The sequence below is a fragment of the Mesoplodon mirus genome, assembly GCF_964341445.2.
Source record: "Mesoplodon mirus genome assembly, chromosome: 7".
NCBI classification, from domain to species: Eukaryota; Metazoa; Chordata; class Mammalia; order Artiodactyla; family Ziphiidae; genus Mesoplodon; species Mesoplodon mirus.
The window spans coordinates 81,902,355-81,919,687 of NC_138983.1; the positions used below are offsets into that span (position 1 = coordinate 81,902,355).

General features: G+C 42.9%; 2 protein-coding genes across 2 annotated transcripts in view; one reads left to right on the forward strand and one right to left on the reverse strand.

The window, feature by feature from the left end:
• Positions 1–17,333, reverse strand: part of LOC309808830 (forkhead-associated domain-containing protein 1-like) — a gene marked incomplete at both ends in the record, with an annotated part of 1,104,685 nt that overhangs the window by 1,007,477 nt on the left and 79,875 nt on the right. The window lies entirely within an intron of this gene.
• LOC309808008 (forkhead-associated domain-containing protein 1-like) overlaps positions 1–17,333 on the forward strand; it is a gene marked incomplete at both ends in the record, with an annotated part of 79,556 nt that overhangs the window by 2,513 nt on the left and 59,710 nt on the right. The window contains one exon of the mRNA XM_082628017.1: positions 16,854–17,060. Coding sequence (XP_082484143.1) covers positions 16,854–17,060 — 207 coding nt within the window. The remainder of the gene's footprint in view (positions 1–16,853; positions 17,061–17,333) is intronic.

Here is a 17,333-nt window from a genome sequence, read left to right on the forward strand (position 1 = left end):
TGATTGTAAATGGTATTATATTTTTAATTTTGGTGTCCACATGTTCATTGACAGTATATAGATATACAGTTGATTTTTGTATGCTTCTTGGTATCTTGGAACCTTAACTGTACTTTCTTATATAAGGGCTTTTGTAGATTTCTTGGGATTTTATACATAAACAATCATGTCATCTGCAAATAAGAACAATTTTATTTCTCCTTTCAGAAAAGGAGATGTGAATGCCTTGAATCTTCTTTTCCTTGCTTTATTTCCCTGGTTAAGACTTCCAGGACTCTGCTGAACAAGAGCAGTGTATAAATCCTTATATTCACTTGTTCCTGACCTTAGGGGGAAAAAGTCAGTCTTTAACCGTTAAGTACGAGGTTAGCTGTAGGGTATTTATACATGTTCTTACCAAGTGAGAAATTTCCCCCTTTATTCCTAGTTTTCTGAGAATGTTTATTGTAAACGCAACAGATTTAAAGATAACTCCATGAACGTCCCCGTGAGATTCTCCTCCATGATATGGTCTCCCTTCAAGGACACAGAACATCTGTTCAGTGTGCAAAGTGGGAGGAAAAAGAAGAAGAAGAAGAACTGTAGTTTCTTCTTTATCCTAACAAGGCATAGATTTGGGGTAGTTTTATTTCCTGTCTGGCTAAAGTAGAGACAGAGATCTCTGTTTTGAACTGGACTATGATATTAGAAAACTGTAGTAATTTTTAAAAGCACAGGCTTTGGAGATAGACAGAGCTGGGTTTGAATCTCATTAGGCTACTTTGTGGCTGAGTGACTTCAACCAAATTACTTAATCACTCTGAGCTCCTTTTCCCTGTCTGTAAACCTCTTACCTCACAGGGTTATTCTGAGGATTAAGTGAGAAATGCATATAAAGAGCCTGGCATGTGGTGGTCAGTGAATGACACAATGATCATTATTATGGTCTCCTAAAACAGAGACTGAGAAGAATCCTCAGAGGTGCACAGGGTTGAGATGAGGATCCACTGACATTAATAAGCCATTTGGAAAAGGGAACTAATGAGGACAGTTATTAACTAGACAGAAATTGAGTTGCATTCATTGTATATAAATAATTGACTGCTTACTGCTCCTCGGACTTAGCTTAAGAAATACGTCACTAGGCTTCCCTGGTGGCGAAGTGGTTGAGAATCCGCCTGCCGATGCAAGGGACACGGGTTCGTGCCCGTTCCGGGAATATCCCACATGCCGCGGAGCGGCTGGGCCCGTGAGCCACGGCCGCTGAGCCAGCGTGTCCGGAGCCTGAGCTCTGCAACGGGAGAGGCCACAACAGTGAGAGGCCCGCGTACCGAAAAAAAAAAAAAAAAAAAAAAAAAAAATTCAGGGATTTATATTACTAAAAAGTCATCATTGCATTTACCCAGAGGTTACATCTAGCAAATAAAAAAGATTGTTTATTTGCTTGGATCAATCCTAAAGAATAGGCAGTCATGCTTCTAAAGATTTCTACTCATCAGCAAGGCTGACATGTTGTTTTGACTATTGGTATCATAGTATTTCGACATCATTTACTCTTTCCGATAATGGAAGGTAGTTACATGCTTCTTGTTTTTAAAAATTGGGAGAAAGGAAAATATAAGGAAGAAAATAAAGGTCACTTGTAATCATTTGGCTCAAGGAAATATCAATATTGATATTTGCAGGGTTTTACCCTCCAGACTTTTTTCTATATCCTGTAAGGAGTTTGGTTCCCTAAGGCAATAGGAAGCCTGTTTATAGCCAGGCTAGTGAGAACTGTTTCTAGTCAACAGTGATAACTGTTGCTATCACTCATTCATTGCACAGTATTTACCCAGAGCCTCAGCACCGAGCCAAGTCTAGGGGTACAGTGATGGCAGAACTGGACATGGTCCCTGCCATCAGGAAGCTGCCAGGAGAGAGAGAAATAAGTCAAATGATCCCACAAAGGTGTGACTAATTCCATTCCAACATTGGGGCTGTAAAGGAAAGGAATATGGAAGACAAGGAGGACTTAACTAGACAATAGGAGAAGGGAATGGCATGTGCAAGGGCCCTGGGGTGGAAGAGCATATTGTGAACCCAAGGGACTGAGAGAAAACCAGGGCGTCCAGAAGTCAGAGTGGGAAGGAGGAGGGCTAAGGGACAAGTCGGCCTCCTTCATGTCACCATAAGGGTTTTGATCTTTATCTGAAAAGCAGTGGGAAGAAGGCTTGAAGGATTGTAAACAAGGGGGAGACCTGCCAGTGAACATCCCAGCTGCTGTGTGCAGGCGAGCCATCAGGAGCTCTATTCACAATCTCCCCTCTCCCATTTTACATGGCTCAAAAGCCTCAGCCTTGCTCATTTCACAGCTAAACCTTGCAAGTTATAATTTATATGATTTGATGTGCCTTGTAAACTGTAATCTTTAGAGTTGGATGTGGCTGTTATTTAAACTCTGCTGAGAAAGGGACTCAGTTCTTCCAGAATGAAGAAACACCAAAGCCAGTGGTTGTTGGATTTTCCGCATGTTTAAGAGTGGTTGTTCAACATGAACTCCTAGGCATTCTGACCCAGTGGGTTTGGGGTAAGGCCCAGGAATCTTCACATTTATATGCTCCCCAGGTTCAGGTGGGGGGAATGGAGTCCCCTGGAGTTGGCTCCAGGACCACACTTTGAGAACCCCACCATCAGTGCTCCCTCCCTCTCCGTTCTTGATCAGCAGAACTCCTGCTTGTGTGTGTGTGTGTGTGTGTGTGTGTGTGTGTGTGTGTGTGTGTATTCTTTCAATAAACTTTGTTTTGAGGAAAAGAGAAGCGAAGGGTAAACAATGAAGGGCTGACTGACCCTACCCCTCCCCAGGGACTCCCCCAGTCCCACCCTGGGGAAGTCCTAGGATCCCTAGAAGACTGAGCTCTAGGACAGCCCAAGTCAGCGCAGGGCTGCAGCTACGAGGGTGGAGATGGAAGAGAAAAAGAAAGAACAGACATGACAGGGGGATGAAATGCTGGTGTCCACCCCTCACCCTCGGTGATCAGTGTCCTGCCAGCCATCTCCTTTCTCATGGGTGGAGCCATCTCTCCAGCCTGTGTCAGCCCTTCTAGCGTGGGATCTGAGGGTCGTGAAGCCAGACTGATCTCATACACACACCCCAGATCCCATCCAGCCGGATGACTCTCGTCCCTTTTCCTGGCCCCTGCCAGTTCTGGGCTCCCTCTCAGAAAAGAACCAGAGCCTACACCATAATCTTGTTTATTATTATTAAACAAGGCTGCTGGGATTCTCCTATTATTTGCATCATTTCACGGACGTGCAGGTATGTCTGCTCTGTCAAAGGACACATACAGCTGTAACTCTGATGGGCATAGCCAAATTGTCCACCAGAGGTTTCCGGATGTGGTGTCCTGCCAGCAGTGGACGCCCGTCTCCCACTCCCTCCCCAGCCTAGGGTGCTGACCCCCTATTGGATCTTCACTGATCTACGGGGTGAAGTATGGTACCTGTGTAATTCACATTTCTGTTATTCTAAGCGAACACCTGCATTTTGGGACATAAGGTGACAGGTGGACTCTCTGTGGGGAAATCCACGGAATGAAACAGGCCTGGGAGGGTGCACTTGCTGGCTCCCCATCTGCATCGCGCTTGTCCTCCTGCCTGGGTCGTGCTCCCCTCCTCCCCCCTCCCCCCCACCTCACCCCTGGCTTCTCCCCAAGTGCTCCTTGCTCTGGGGGTTCACCTGTTTGGTCTCACCAGTCCTCAGGGAATGTTTTGTCCCCTGTTTGGGAACTGGCGGCTGATTTCATTGGTCAGTACCCAGCACAGCAATTGATGGGACTAGTTTCTCACCAGCAGATGGAGGGCTTCCAAGAGGAAATGTTCAGAGGAAAGGGCTAGATCGTGATCTCATTTTTCTTTTTTTTTTTTATTGTGGTAAGAGATGCATAACATAAAATTTACCATCTTAACCACTTTTATTAAGTGTGCAGTTCAGTGGCATTAAATATATTCACACTGTTGTGCAGCCATCACCCCCATCCATCTCCAGAACTGTTTGAATCTTGCAGAACTGAAACTGCACCCATGAAACAACAACTCCCCTTATCCCCCAATCCCAGCCCCCAGCAACCACCGTTCTGCTTTCTGTCTCTATGACCTTGGCTACTCTGGGTATCTCATATAAGTAGAATCATAACAGTATTTGTCTTTTCATGACTGGCTTCTTTCACTGAGTATAATATCCTTTCACTGAGTATAATGTCCATGTTCATCCAGGCTGTAGCATGTGTCCGAATTTCCTTCCTTTTTTAAGGCTGAATAATATTCCATTGTGTGGATTCACCACATTTTGTTTATTCATTCATCTACTGATGGACACTTGGGTTGTTTCCACCTTTTGGCTGTTGCAAACAATGCTATGAACATGGGTGTATAAATATCTCTTCAAGGCCCTGCTTTCAGTTCTTTGGGATATATACCCAAAAGTAGACTTGCTGGATCATATGATAATTTTATTTTTAATTGTTTGAGGAACTGCCATGCTGTTTTCCATAGTGGCTGCACCAAGTTACATTCTCACAACAGGGCACAAGGGTTCCACTTTCCCTGCGTCCTCACCAACACTTGTTATTTCCCTTTTTTTTTTTTAATAGTAGCCATTCTGATGGATGTGATATGAAAGAAAGATCATAATCTTTTGAATAGCATACATAATACAAACAGCTACAGCATACATTTATGGACTACTTACTGCATCTCACATGGCTTTATACATCATCTATGTATGTTCTGTATATATATTTACAGAATTATATCCACAAAACAAATCCTGTGCGGGTGAGAACTACTATTATCATTATTATCCTCATTTGATGACATGGACATGGGACTCAGAAAGGTTAAGGAACTGGCCCAAATCACACAGCTAGACGGGGGAGGTGGGGCTGAGTTTCAGACTGAGCTGACTCAAGCTTCTAAAAACAGAAGCTTCACTTTTTGAGTGTAAATTTAGCTTTGGGAACATCTAATATCTAAATTGGAAATTCTCAGTTAACTGAGATAACAAGATAATTGACTAAGCTAGGGAAATTCCACTCTGTGGAATCGAGAATGGGGGTTGTCAGTGAAATGTGAGATGAATGTTCTTGTGATCCTCATTCATGCAACAGACTGAGGTGTTGCCATCTAGGGGGGGATTTGGGTAAAGAGGAAACGTTGACCTGGTGCTTTCCCAGGAAGAGGAGCATTGGGGCTGTTAAATGGGGGCCCAGCAAGAAACACCACTTATCTCTCCAATACAGCCGGAGTAAGTCCTCTGCTTATAAGGACTGGTGGAGTTCAATTAGTCCCACCTGGATAACCCAGGATAGTCTCCCACTTTTTAAAAAATTTTTTAAAAGTTTTTGGCTGGGTTTGGTCTTCGTTGCTGAGCACAGGCTTTCTCTAGTTGCAGCGAGCGAGGGTTACTCTTTGTTGCGGTGCACGGGCTTCTCATTGCAGTGGCTTCTCTTGTTGTGGAGCACGGGCTCTAGGCACGCGGATTCAGTAGTTGTGGCTCGTGGGCTCTGGAGCGCAGGCTCGGTAGTTGTGGCACACGGGCTTTGTTGCTCCATGGCATGTGGGATCTTCCCGGACCAGGGCTCGAACCCGTGTCTCTTGCATTGGCAGGCGGATTCTTAACCACTGCAACACCAGGGAAGTCCTTAGTCTCCCTCTTTTAAGACCACTGATTAGTAACCTTGACATCATCACAGTCCCTTTGGCCACGTCATGGAGCATATTCCCAGGTTCTGGGGATCAGGGCATGGGCATCTTTGGGAGACCATTCTGCCCAGCACATTAATACTACCACTTGACTGGACCGTTGCTTTGGGACTGGTCTGAGAGCTTTCTGGAAGAATCAGTAGGATCAATGCCACAGGCCACGGAGAAAGATGGCTGGATGAGCTGGCAGGTGATAATCCCGTTACCAAGAGGGCAGGAAGCAGGACTGGTTGAGTGAGCACCTGAACATCCCTGAAGCGGCCAGGCAGTTTGGGGCCTGGAGATGAACCAGGGGTTGGAAATACACACCTGCGAATCGAGGGGGTGGCACAGTGGCCCCAGCCCATGGACAGAGTGAGGAGGAAACGGACATCTGAGGGGAGAGGAGCCCGGCGTGGAGACCTGGAAGCAGTCAGAGAGGTGAGGGAGCCAGAGAGCTGCTGCCAGGCTGAGGGTATTCATCACAGAGACAGCTTGCTTTGTGCCAGGTACTGTTCTGGGCACTTTCGAGTGTATTAACTCATTTCATCCTTAGGAGGTTAGTGTTGTTTGCCCCACTTTACAGATGAGGGCGTTGAGGCACAGATAGGCTGAGTATCCTGCCTGAGGTCACAGAGGGAGGCTGGGGCACTGGGCACCACGCTCGGGCAGTCTGATTTCAGGAGCAGCCTCTCCTGAGGCCTTGCCGGTCCACAGGGCTCTCCCGGGGAGACCGGGGAGGAAGGATCCAGCTGACGGGGAAGCAGAGAAGCTTCTTCTTTCCTTCCAATCCCAGACCCGTCGTCTCACCAGCGCCTGGCCGTTTCCTCATATCCTTATTCTTTTGAAAACCCCATTTTTTTTTTTTTTACTATTTCTGCACTACATCCCTTTCTGGAGGCAGTGGGGGGATGGGGCTGGAGGATGGGATAGCCTAGAACCAAAAGGTTAAAAGAAATAGATAAAACACACACACACACACACAAACACACACACACAAGTTAATTTCAAAAATGTTATCCCACTCCTTTGAACATGTCACCAAGCAGTACCTTTTGTCAATCCTACGAAGCCCAGCTTATCAAACTCATTTTTGCTGCTCAGGGAGCAACCAAAGAGAAGCAAAGAACCATGCCCCAGGCTGCACAGCTGGAAGGTAGCAGAGGTGAGACTTGAACTCAAGGCGTTCTAACTCCAGAGCCCATCCTCTTGCTCATAATAGAGAACATTTCCCATTTGCCCTATGTTCTCTTCTAAGTGCCTTAGTATGTATTATATCATTTATACGTCACCAGTAGCTTATAAGACTGTCCTTTTGTTACCTTACAGATGAGGAAGCTGAGGTATCACTTGCCCAAGGTCACCCTGCTAGGAAGTAGGAGAGCTGGACTCGAGCCCAGTCTAATAACCACCACGTTGCCCTGCTCCCCCAACCCCTGAACCACCAGGCCACGTGCCTCTCTCTGACAACTGTGTCACATGTCACAGGGAGGCCGACAGCCCGAGGAGGCCCCCGAGGGCAATGGCAGTGGGTTGAGGACCCAGCGGGAGAGGAACCTCTTGAAGCCATTTGACAATAAAGGAAAGGAAGGGGGAAGGGGCGGTGTTTCCAGGCCGAGGGGGTGGTGAGCACGTTCACAGGTTAGACGGAAGTTACACTGTCAAGGTGAGGATGCAGAAGAGGAGATGGTTGAGGAGAGGGACCAGACCAGGGTGGGATGAAGGCAGGACCACCCGGAGGCCCTTGGCAGCTAGGAGAAGCCTTGAGGTTCCCATCTAGGAGCTTCTCCATGCCTGGGAAGTCCAGGTCCTGGCAGGGAGCTGAAGGCACATTCACAGGGGTGTGGAGTGATGGAGGGGAGTTTCCTGAAGGGACTCCATAGGGAGTGGGCAGGGCTCAGAGAAACCACAAAGGATAGTGCAGGGCCCAGAGCTAGTATGAGTGAGGACTGTTCCCACACCCAGAGCTGAGGGGTGAGGGGCAGGGGCATTTCCTGGGACCCGGAGACCCCGAGGGCTGGGTAGAGTCCTCTGAGGGAAGCTGTGTGGCCCCAGAGAATGGAAGCCAGGGGAGTAAGTACCCCAAGCTCTCTCCTCCCTGCTCTGATCTCTAACCCCCCCATTGGCCAAACCCAACAAGAAACCAGACACAAGGAGCCCATCAGCCCATGGATGTAGCCGCACAGGTGGGCCTGCTGGGCAGAGGGCGCCGTGTAAAGGGATGGAGGAGGGTCGGGAGAAGCAGACGGAGGATGCAGGCAGGTGCAGGAGGTGAAGACCTAGGAGGCTGTTGTCAAAGTAGAATGAAAAGCCTGAGAGCAGGGACCTGCTGGCTGGGGGGCCCAAAGGGCACTGGGCCAGCCTCAGGACAGAAGTGTGAGGGTGGCAGGAGGGTTTGGGGGCCAGGATGGACTTGAAGGAGCTGGTGAGCTTGAGCAGGGCCCAGGGTGGGTGAGCATAGGGCATTACCCATAGGGAGCAAACAGGGAGCAAAGGCTACGTGACTCAAGGAGAGGACGAGACAGAGGATAAGGAAGGCCGGGAGCGGGAGGTTATGGTCTGAGATGGGGCTTCCCAGTGCCAGGTGATGCAAGGTTGAAACCTAGCTCCAAAGGACGGTTCCAGGTACACGTCGAACCTCAGCGACAATGTCAGTGAACCTCAGGGCAATGTCATAACTAAGTCAGCTTCCCGAGGAGGCTTCCTTAAAGCACAGGGGTCGTCAGAGCAGATGGTCATTGTTAATAGAAGTTTAAACGTCTCAATATTTTATGGACTCACTATATACTTTTTAAAGACATTTTCAATGCAGGAGCCTTAAAAAATGCACTTGTTTTGTATATTAGGTCCTGCCTGTCTCCTCTCTCATTATTAAATCACTCTCTACTCTGAAAATCACAGGGTACAAATCAAAGGTACAAGTTTTGGAATTAGACTTGGGTTCAAACCCTGACATTGCCCTGGGCCAGCATCCTGATGTTGAGTGAGTCCCTTCATCTTAGCCATTTTTTAAATCGTGGTAAAATACCTATAAAGTTTACCGTCTTAACCACTTTTAAGTGTACAGATCAGTAGTTGTAAGTTATTCACATTGTTGTGCAACCAGCCTCAGAATTTTTCATCTTGCAAAACTGAAACTGTACCCATTAAAGAACAATTCCCCGTTTCCCCTTCCCCAGCTCCTGGCAACCCCCGTTCTATTTTGTTTCTATGAGCTTGACTACTTTATGTACCTCACACAGTGGAATCATACAAAATTTGCCTTTTTGTGACACTTATTTCACATCATGTCCTCACGGTTCATCCATGTTGTAGCATGTGTCAGAATTTCCTTCCTCCTACACTGAATAATATTCCACTGTATGGATGGACCACATTTTGCTTATCCAATCATCAGTCAGTGGGCACTTGGGTGGCTTCCACCTTTTGGCAATTGTGAATAATGCTACTATAAACATGAGTGTACACATAACTCTTTAAGTTCCTGCTTTCAATTCTTTGGGGTATATACCCGGAAGTGGACTTGCTGGATCATATGATAATTTTATTCTAAATTGTTTGAGAAGCCGCTCTACTGTTTTCCATATCAGCTGCACCATTTTACATTCTCAGCGGTGCATAAGTGTTCCCCTACTCTACATCCTTGCCAACACTTGTTATTTTCTGTTGCTGTTTGTTTGTTTTTGATAGTAGCCATCCTAATGGGTATGAGGTGGTATCTCACTGTGGTTTTGATTTGAATTTCCCTAATGACTAGTAATGTTGAGCATCTTTTTATATGCTTGTTGGACATTTATATATCTTCTTTGGAGAAATGTCTATTCCAGTTCTTTGCCCATATTTGATCAGGTTATTTGGGGGTTCTTTTTTGTTGTTGTTGTTGAGTTATAGTTCTCTATATATTCTTCATATTAACCCTTTTTCAGATTTGTGTTTTGCAACTATTTTCTCCCATTCTCTAGATGGCCTTTCACCCTGTTTATTGTGTCCTTTGATTCACTGAAGTTTTAATTTTTGATATAGTTGAATTTATCTATTTTTACTTTTGCTGCCTATGCTTTTGGTATCATATCCAATAATGCATTGCCAAATCCAATGTCATAAAGCTTTCCTCCTGTGCTTTCCTCTAAAAGTTTTATAGTTTTAGACTCTGTTTAAGTCTTTGATCCACTTTGAGTTAATTTTTATACATGGTGTAAGGTAAGAGTTCAACTTAATTCTTTTGCAGTCTTTCCCAGCATCATTTGTTGAAAATACTGTTCTTTCCCCATTGAATAATCTTGGCACCCATGTCAAAAATCATTGGACCATATATGCAAAGTTTTATTTCTGTGCTCTCTATTCTATTCTATTGGCCTATGTGCCTGACCTTATGTCAGTATCACACTGTTTTGATTACTGTACCTTTGTATGCAGTAAGTTTTGAAATCAGGAAGTGTGAGACCTTCAACTTTGCTTTTCTTTCTCAATAGTATTTTGGCTATTTCGGGTCCACTGAGATTCCATATGAATTTTAGGATGGATTTTTCTATTTCTGCCCAATCTGCTGTTGGGATTTTGAATCTGTAGATCCTGCTGTGTAGTAATGACATCTTAACAATATTAAGTCTTCCAACCCACGAATACAGGGTGTCTTTCCATTTATTTGTGTCTTTAATTTCTTTCAGCAGCACTTTGTAGTTTTCAGTGTACACATCTTTTACCACCTTGGTTAAATTTATCCCAAAATATGTTATTCATTTTGATGCTATTGTAAATGAAATTATTTTCTTAACTTCCTTTTCAGATTGTTCATTGTGAGCATATAGAAACACAGCTGATGTTTGTGTGTTGATTTTGTGTCCTATGATTTTGCTAGTGAATGTTATTTTTTAGTTCTAAGAGGGTTGTGGTTTTTCATGGACTCTTTAGGATTTTGTACATGTAAGATCATGTTGCCTGTGAACAGAGATAATTTTACTTCTTCCTTTCGAATTTGGATGCCTTTATTTCTTTGTCTTGCCTAATTGCTCTGGCTAGGACTTCCAGCACTTTGTTGAATAGAAGTGGCAAAAGCAGGTATCCTTATCTTATTCTTGAAATTAGAGGAAAAGCTTTCAGTCTTTCACCTTTGAGTATGATGCTACCTGTGGGCCTTTCATATTTGACCTTTATTATGTTGAGGTAATTTCCCACTATTCCCTATTTGTTGAGTGCTTTTATCATGAAAGAGTGTTGCATTTTGTCAAATGCTTTTTGTACATCAATCGAGATGATCATTTTTTTCCTTCTTTCTGTTAATGTGATGTATTACATGGATAAATTTTCATATGTTGAACCATCAAGTCTGCATTCCAAGAGTAAATCCCACTTGGTCATAGTGTATGATCCTTTTAATGTGCTGTTGAATTCGGTTTCCTCCTATTTTGTTGAGGATTGTGGTATCAGTGTTCATAAGAGATATTGGTCTGTAGTTTTCTTGTAGTGTCTTTGTCTGGGTTTGGTATCAAGGTAATGCTGTCCTCTCACTTCACCTTTTGAGTCTCAGCTTCTTCATCTCTAAGATGGAGATAATAATAGAGTCCCTGTTTAGGGCTGTCATGCAGATTAAATGATAAAAATGCACACAAAATGCTTCAGCAGGGCCCAGTTCACAGGAAGCCCTCAAAATATGTTAGAGGATGATAAGGATAATAATAAAAATAATAATAAATAAATAACAGTTCATCTCATAGTTGGACAGCTCAGTAGGCTGGGGCTTAGAGAGTCAGTCTGTATTAGCAGCAGGGCGTCTGTCCAGTAGCAGCATTTAGCAATTTTCCAAGTAAAGGGAGCGAGTGATATTATAGGGCCAAACTAGGAAGCTGTCTCCTGGCCTAACATGTGGTAGAGGCTCACCCGAATTTGTGGAGTCATTTAAAACTTCCTGCTTGCTTTGATTTCTTAATAATGGCTTGACAGTTTTTGAGGAACTGAAAGCAGTGAAGCCTGGCAAGAGACAAACAAAATGTAACACAGAATTTCTCTCATTCATGGGTTATCAAAGGTTCAAAGGACACAAAGATCAATGGCAATGATGATGAAGATGATGTGGGTGACATTTTCCAAAGAACTAATGTGTTTTCATTTTTTTAAATACTTTATTTTTTGAACAGTTTTAGGTTTACAGGAAATTGAGCAGAGAATACAGAGAGTTCCCATATATCCACCCCTCCAATACACACAGTTTCCCCTATTATTAACATCATGCATTAGTGCAGTACATTTGTTACAACTGATGAACCAATATTGATATGCTATTATTAACTAAGTCCATAGTTTACATTAGGGTTCAGTCTTTGCGTTTTACGTTCTTTCCTTTTGACAAATGTATAGTGACAAGTATCCACCATTACAGTATCATAAAAAATATTTTCACTGCCCTGAAATCCCCTGTGCCCCTCCTCTTCATTCTGAGCCCCAGAGCCCCTGTGCCCCTGGCAAGCACTGATCTTTTACTCTCCTTATAGTTTTACTTTTTCCAGAATTTCATACAGTTGGAATCATACGGTATGTAACCTTTTCAGACTAGGTTCTTTCACTAAGCAATATGCATTGAAGATTCCTCCATGTCTTTTTTGTTATTTGATAACTCATTTATTTTTATCACTAGTATTTCATTGTATGGATGTACCACAATTTGTCTATCCATTTACCTTTTAAAGGACATCTTGGTTGCTTCCAGTTTTTGGCAGTTATGAAGAAAGATGCTGTAAGCATGTATCCAAAATAAATGAGTCTTCATGGATATAGAGAACAGACTATGGTTGCCAAGGGGGAGGGGGTTGAGGGAGAGATGGAGTGGGGGGTTGAGGTTAGCAGATGTGAGCTGTTACATCCAGGATGGAGAAACAACAAGGTCCTACTGTAGAGCACAGGGAACTATATTCAATATCCTGTGATAAACCATAATGGAAAAGAATATTTTAAAAAGAATGTATATATATGTATAACTGAATCACTTTGCTGTACAGCAGAAATTAATACAACATTGTAAATCGACTACATTTCAATAAAATAAATAAATAAACAATATAAATGAGTCTTAAATGTCAACAATAAGAAACCAAACAACCCAACTTAAAAATGGGCAAAAGAGCTCAACAGACACCTCACCAAAGAAAATCTACAGATGTCAAATAAGCATATGAAAAGATGTTAAACATCATATATCATTAAGGAATTTGAAATAAACATGAAATATCTCTTCATTTATTTAGACTACTTTGATTTCTTTCATCAACATTTTGTAGTTTTCTTCAGATACCTCTTCATATAGCTAAGTATTTTGTTAGATTTATTCCTAAGTACTTCATTTTTTTTTTTTTGGTGCTAATGTAAATGGTGTTGTGTTTTTAATTTCATATTCCACTTGTTCATTGTTGGTATATAGGAAAGCAATTGACTTTTGTATATTAATCATGTATTCTGCAACCTGGGTACAATTGCTCATTAGTTCCAGGAGGGCTTTCTGTCGGTTCTTTGGGATTTTCTGCATAGACAATCATGCCATCTGCAAAATGGGCAAAAGATCTGAACAAACACCTCACCAAAGAAGATTTCTTTTTCCTTCCCAATCTATCTTTTATTCTCTTTTCTTGCCTTGTTGCATTAGCTAGGACATACAGTACAATGTTGAAAATGAGTGGTGAAAGGGGACATCTTCACCTTATTCCTGATCTTAATTGGAAAGTTTCTAGTTTCTCACCATTAAATATGACGTTAGCTTTAGGGTTTTTATAGATGTACTTTATCAGGTTGAGGAAGTTCCCCTCCATCCCTAATTTGCCCAGAGTTGTTGTGGTGGTTCGGTGGTTTGTTAGTTTATCATGGATGGTGTTTAATTTTGTCAAATGCTCTTTTTGCATCTACTGTTATGATAATGCAATTTCTCTTCTCTACGCTGTTGATGTGATGGATTACATTAATTGATTTCCAAATGTTGAACCAGCCTTGCATACCTGGAATAAATCCCACTTGACTGTGGGGTAGAAGTCTTTTTATACATCACTGGATTCAATTTGCTCATATTTTGTTGAGGATTTTGCATCTATGTTCATGGGAGGTATTGGTCTGCAATTTTCCTGTTTTGCAATATCTTTATCTGGTTTTGCTATTAGAATAAGCTTGGCCTCACAGAATGAGCTGGGAAGTGTTCTCTCTTCTTCTATTTTCTGGAAGAGATTATTTAGAACTGATATCATTCTTTCCTTAATGTTTGATAGAATTGACCAGTGAACCCATCCAGGCCTGGTGCTTTCCATTTTGGAAGGTTATTCATTATTGATTCAAATTCTTTACTAGATATGAGTCTATTCAGAGTATTTATTTCTCCTTGTGTGAGTTTCAGTAGATTGTGTCTTTCAAGGAAATGGTCCACTTCATTAAGTTATAAAATCTGTGGGCATAGAATTATTCATAATATTCCTTTATTATCCCTTCAGTGTCCATGAGATCAGTAGTGATGCCATCACTTTCATTTCTGATTTGAGTAATTTGTATCTTCTCTCTTTTTTTCTTGGTTATCCTGCTAGAGGTTTGTCAATTTTATTGATCTTTACAAAAAAAAAAAAAAAAAAACACCAAACAGCTCTTTATTTTGCTGACTTTTCTCTCTTGTTTTCCTGCTTTTTATTTCATTCATTGCTTCTTGTCTTGTGCTTGTGGTAGGCTTATATTGCTCTTCTTTCTCTAGTTTCATAAGGTGGAAGCTTAGATCTTTTCAAATGTATGCCTTCAATGCCATAAACTTCCCTCCAAGCACTGCTTTCACTGCATCTTGCAAATTTTCATAGGTTGTATTTTCATTTTCATTTAGCTCAAGATAAATTTTTATTTCCCATGAGACTCCCTCCTTGACCCATCTGTTATTTAGAGGTGTGTTGTTTAATCTCCAAACATTTGGGGATTTTCCAGCTGTCTTTCTGGTATTGGTTTCTAGCCTAATTCCATTGTGTTCTGAAAACGTACTTTGCATAATTTCTATTCTTTTACATTTGTTGAGGTATATTTTGTGGCCTGGAATGTGGTCTGCTTCATGAATGTTCCATGGGAGCTTGAGAAGGATGTGTGTTTTGTTGCTGTGGGATGAAGCTGTGTGATTGCCAGTTAGATCCAGATGATGGTAGTGCTGTTCAGTTCAACTTCATTCTTCCTAATTTTCTGCCTGGTGGGTCTGCCCGTCACTGACAGAGGGCTGTTGAGGTCTCCAGCTACCATGATGGATTCATCTGCTTCTCCTTGCAGTCCTATCAGTTTTTGCCTTCCATACTTTGATGCTCTATTGTTGGGTACATACAATGAAGGACTGTTATGTCTGCTTGGAGAATCGACCCCTTTATCACTATGTATCGCCTCTCTTTATCCCTGATAACTTTCCTTCCTCTGAAGTTGGCTCTGCCTGAAATTAATAGAGCTACTCCTGCTTTCTTCTTGTGTTTCAGTATTTTAAGTGCCAAAGTGTTTGGTAGGAATTTGAAAAGTGGGTAAAGGCACAGTCATTTGAATCAGGCAAACCTGGGAACAAGCCAAGCAAGTCAAAGTGGCTGACTGTGGGCACACTTAATCGTTCTATGCCTCAGTTTCCTCATCTAAGAAATGAGTAACTATCGGACCTACTGTACAGCACAGGGAACTATATTCAATATCTTGCAGTAACCTGTGATAGAAAAGAACCTGAAAAAGAATAGATATTATATATATGTATAACTGAATCACTTTGCTGTACACCTGAAACTAACACAACATTGTAAATCAACTAGACTTCAATAAAAAATTAATTTTTGTTTTAAATGAGGAAGTATCCCTTTGAATTATTGTGAAGATGAAACGGGATAATGCAGTAAAGCACTTAGCAAATTTCCTGGCATTTGTGTAATTACACATAATGTGTCATTAATATATTCTACTAATATATGCAGTTATATTATTATCTATTCATATACTATAAGCTATTATTAATAAAAGCTATTGGTTATAATTATATTGTGGGACATTAGTATAGATTTCTAAGTCCAAGTACTCTCTATGAAAGTTGGATGAGGCACTCTGAGAAGAGTGACTTAGAAAATAGTTGCAAAGTCTCAGGCTGGAGTGGATGGCTCATAGGCAGTGTCCTGAGGAGACAGAAGACTTCGCGCATGCCCTGCAGCCCATAGTCCAGGGCGCCGGGGCCAGGGGGGGATGTGATATTTCCTCCTTGGTGCCGAGTTTTGCTCATTCTTCTTATTAAAGTGGTTACACAGGAGGTTTCTGACGCCACTGACAAATCACTGTCTGGGGTCTCTCTCTTTTGAGGGAAATGTGGTCACACCAGGGCCCCTATTGAAAAATAGATCATCTTTGGTTAGATAAATTCTGATTAGCTTTTAAGAAGCAACAGTAATAATTAAGCACATGGGAAAAACCTTCATTGTACACCAAGGCTTTTAAAAGGTAGTTATAAAACTATGTTTTGTGGTATGAGCTCAATTGTGTTTAAACTTTTTAAAAAGATTGTAAGCATAGAGAAAAGACTGGAAGGATGTGAACCACCGTGTTCTCGGTGCCTGCCTCTGGGGGACGGGAGTCTAAGTGATTTTAATGTCTTCTTTGTGTTTTTCTCTAGTTCTCATTTTCTGCATTATTACAAAAAACATGTTATTTTAAAAATGAATAGAACAAACAACAATTATTACAAAACCTCCCCTGAACTTTAACACTTGCAGTAAATGGACAGTTGTCACTTGCCAACTGACCTTTCTGGTTTGTGTTGGGCCATTTCTGCTGTCTTGCCACTCGGGACAACCAAAAGGATACTTGCATGGGATCAGAGAACTATCAAGTGGCCAATTCCTGGCCAATTTCCCCCGAGTTCCCTCTTGCCTCTGTGTTGCCTGACGCCCTACCCCAAAACTGGGCATCTATTCTGGGTCTGCTGTCAGGGTCTGGTGACCCTCCACTCACTAGCTGTGTGGCCTTAGGCAAGTCACTTAACCTCTCTGACCCTCAGCATCCTCCTCTTAAAATGAGGATTGCAGTGACTGTCCAGCCAGATGAAGTGATTAGCACATTGGGGCCCCCAGTGTCAGTGGCACTAGTTATTCCTTGTTATTCCTGTTATTCCTGGCTCTGACTGTCCCCCTTCTGCATTTCAGTCTGCAGACGTCGACAACCATCACGCACTCATTGAATATAATGAGGCCGAAAGCAGCTTTGTTCTCCACGACTTCAATTCCTGCAACGGCACGTTCGTCAATGAGTGCCACATTCAGAACGTGGCTGTGAAGCTCCTACCCGGAGACATCCTGAGGTTTGGGTCCGGAGGGCTGACCTACGAACTGGTCATCGAAAATCCAGCCTCGGTGAGTCCAGGCCCCTGCGGGGGGTGGGGTGGGGTGGGGTGCAGAGGTGCCGTGTTGTGTCACCTTCCGTGCAGCCTAGGGCTCGGGTACGGCCACAGGTGGAGTTCGTCTGGAGCGCGTCACTCTTCCTTTCGCGATTCTGCGAAGTTCAGCCCCATCGCGTGGGTGCCCGGGGAGAGCGAGTCCTCGCGCCCTCTTCTGGGCATTTCGTGGAATTACATGCAAGGGTTGCCTAGCGACCAGCCCAGAGCGAGAGCGTTTTCCTGAAAAGTG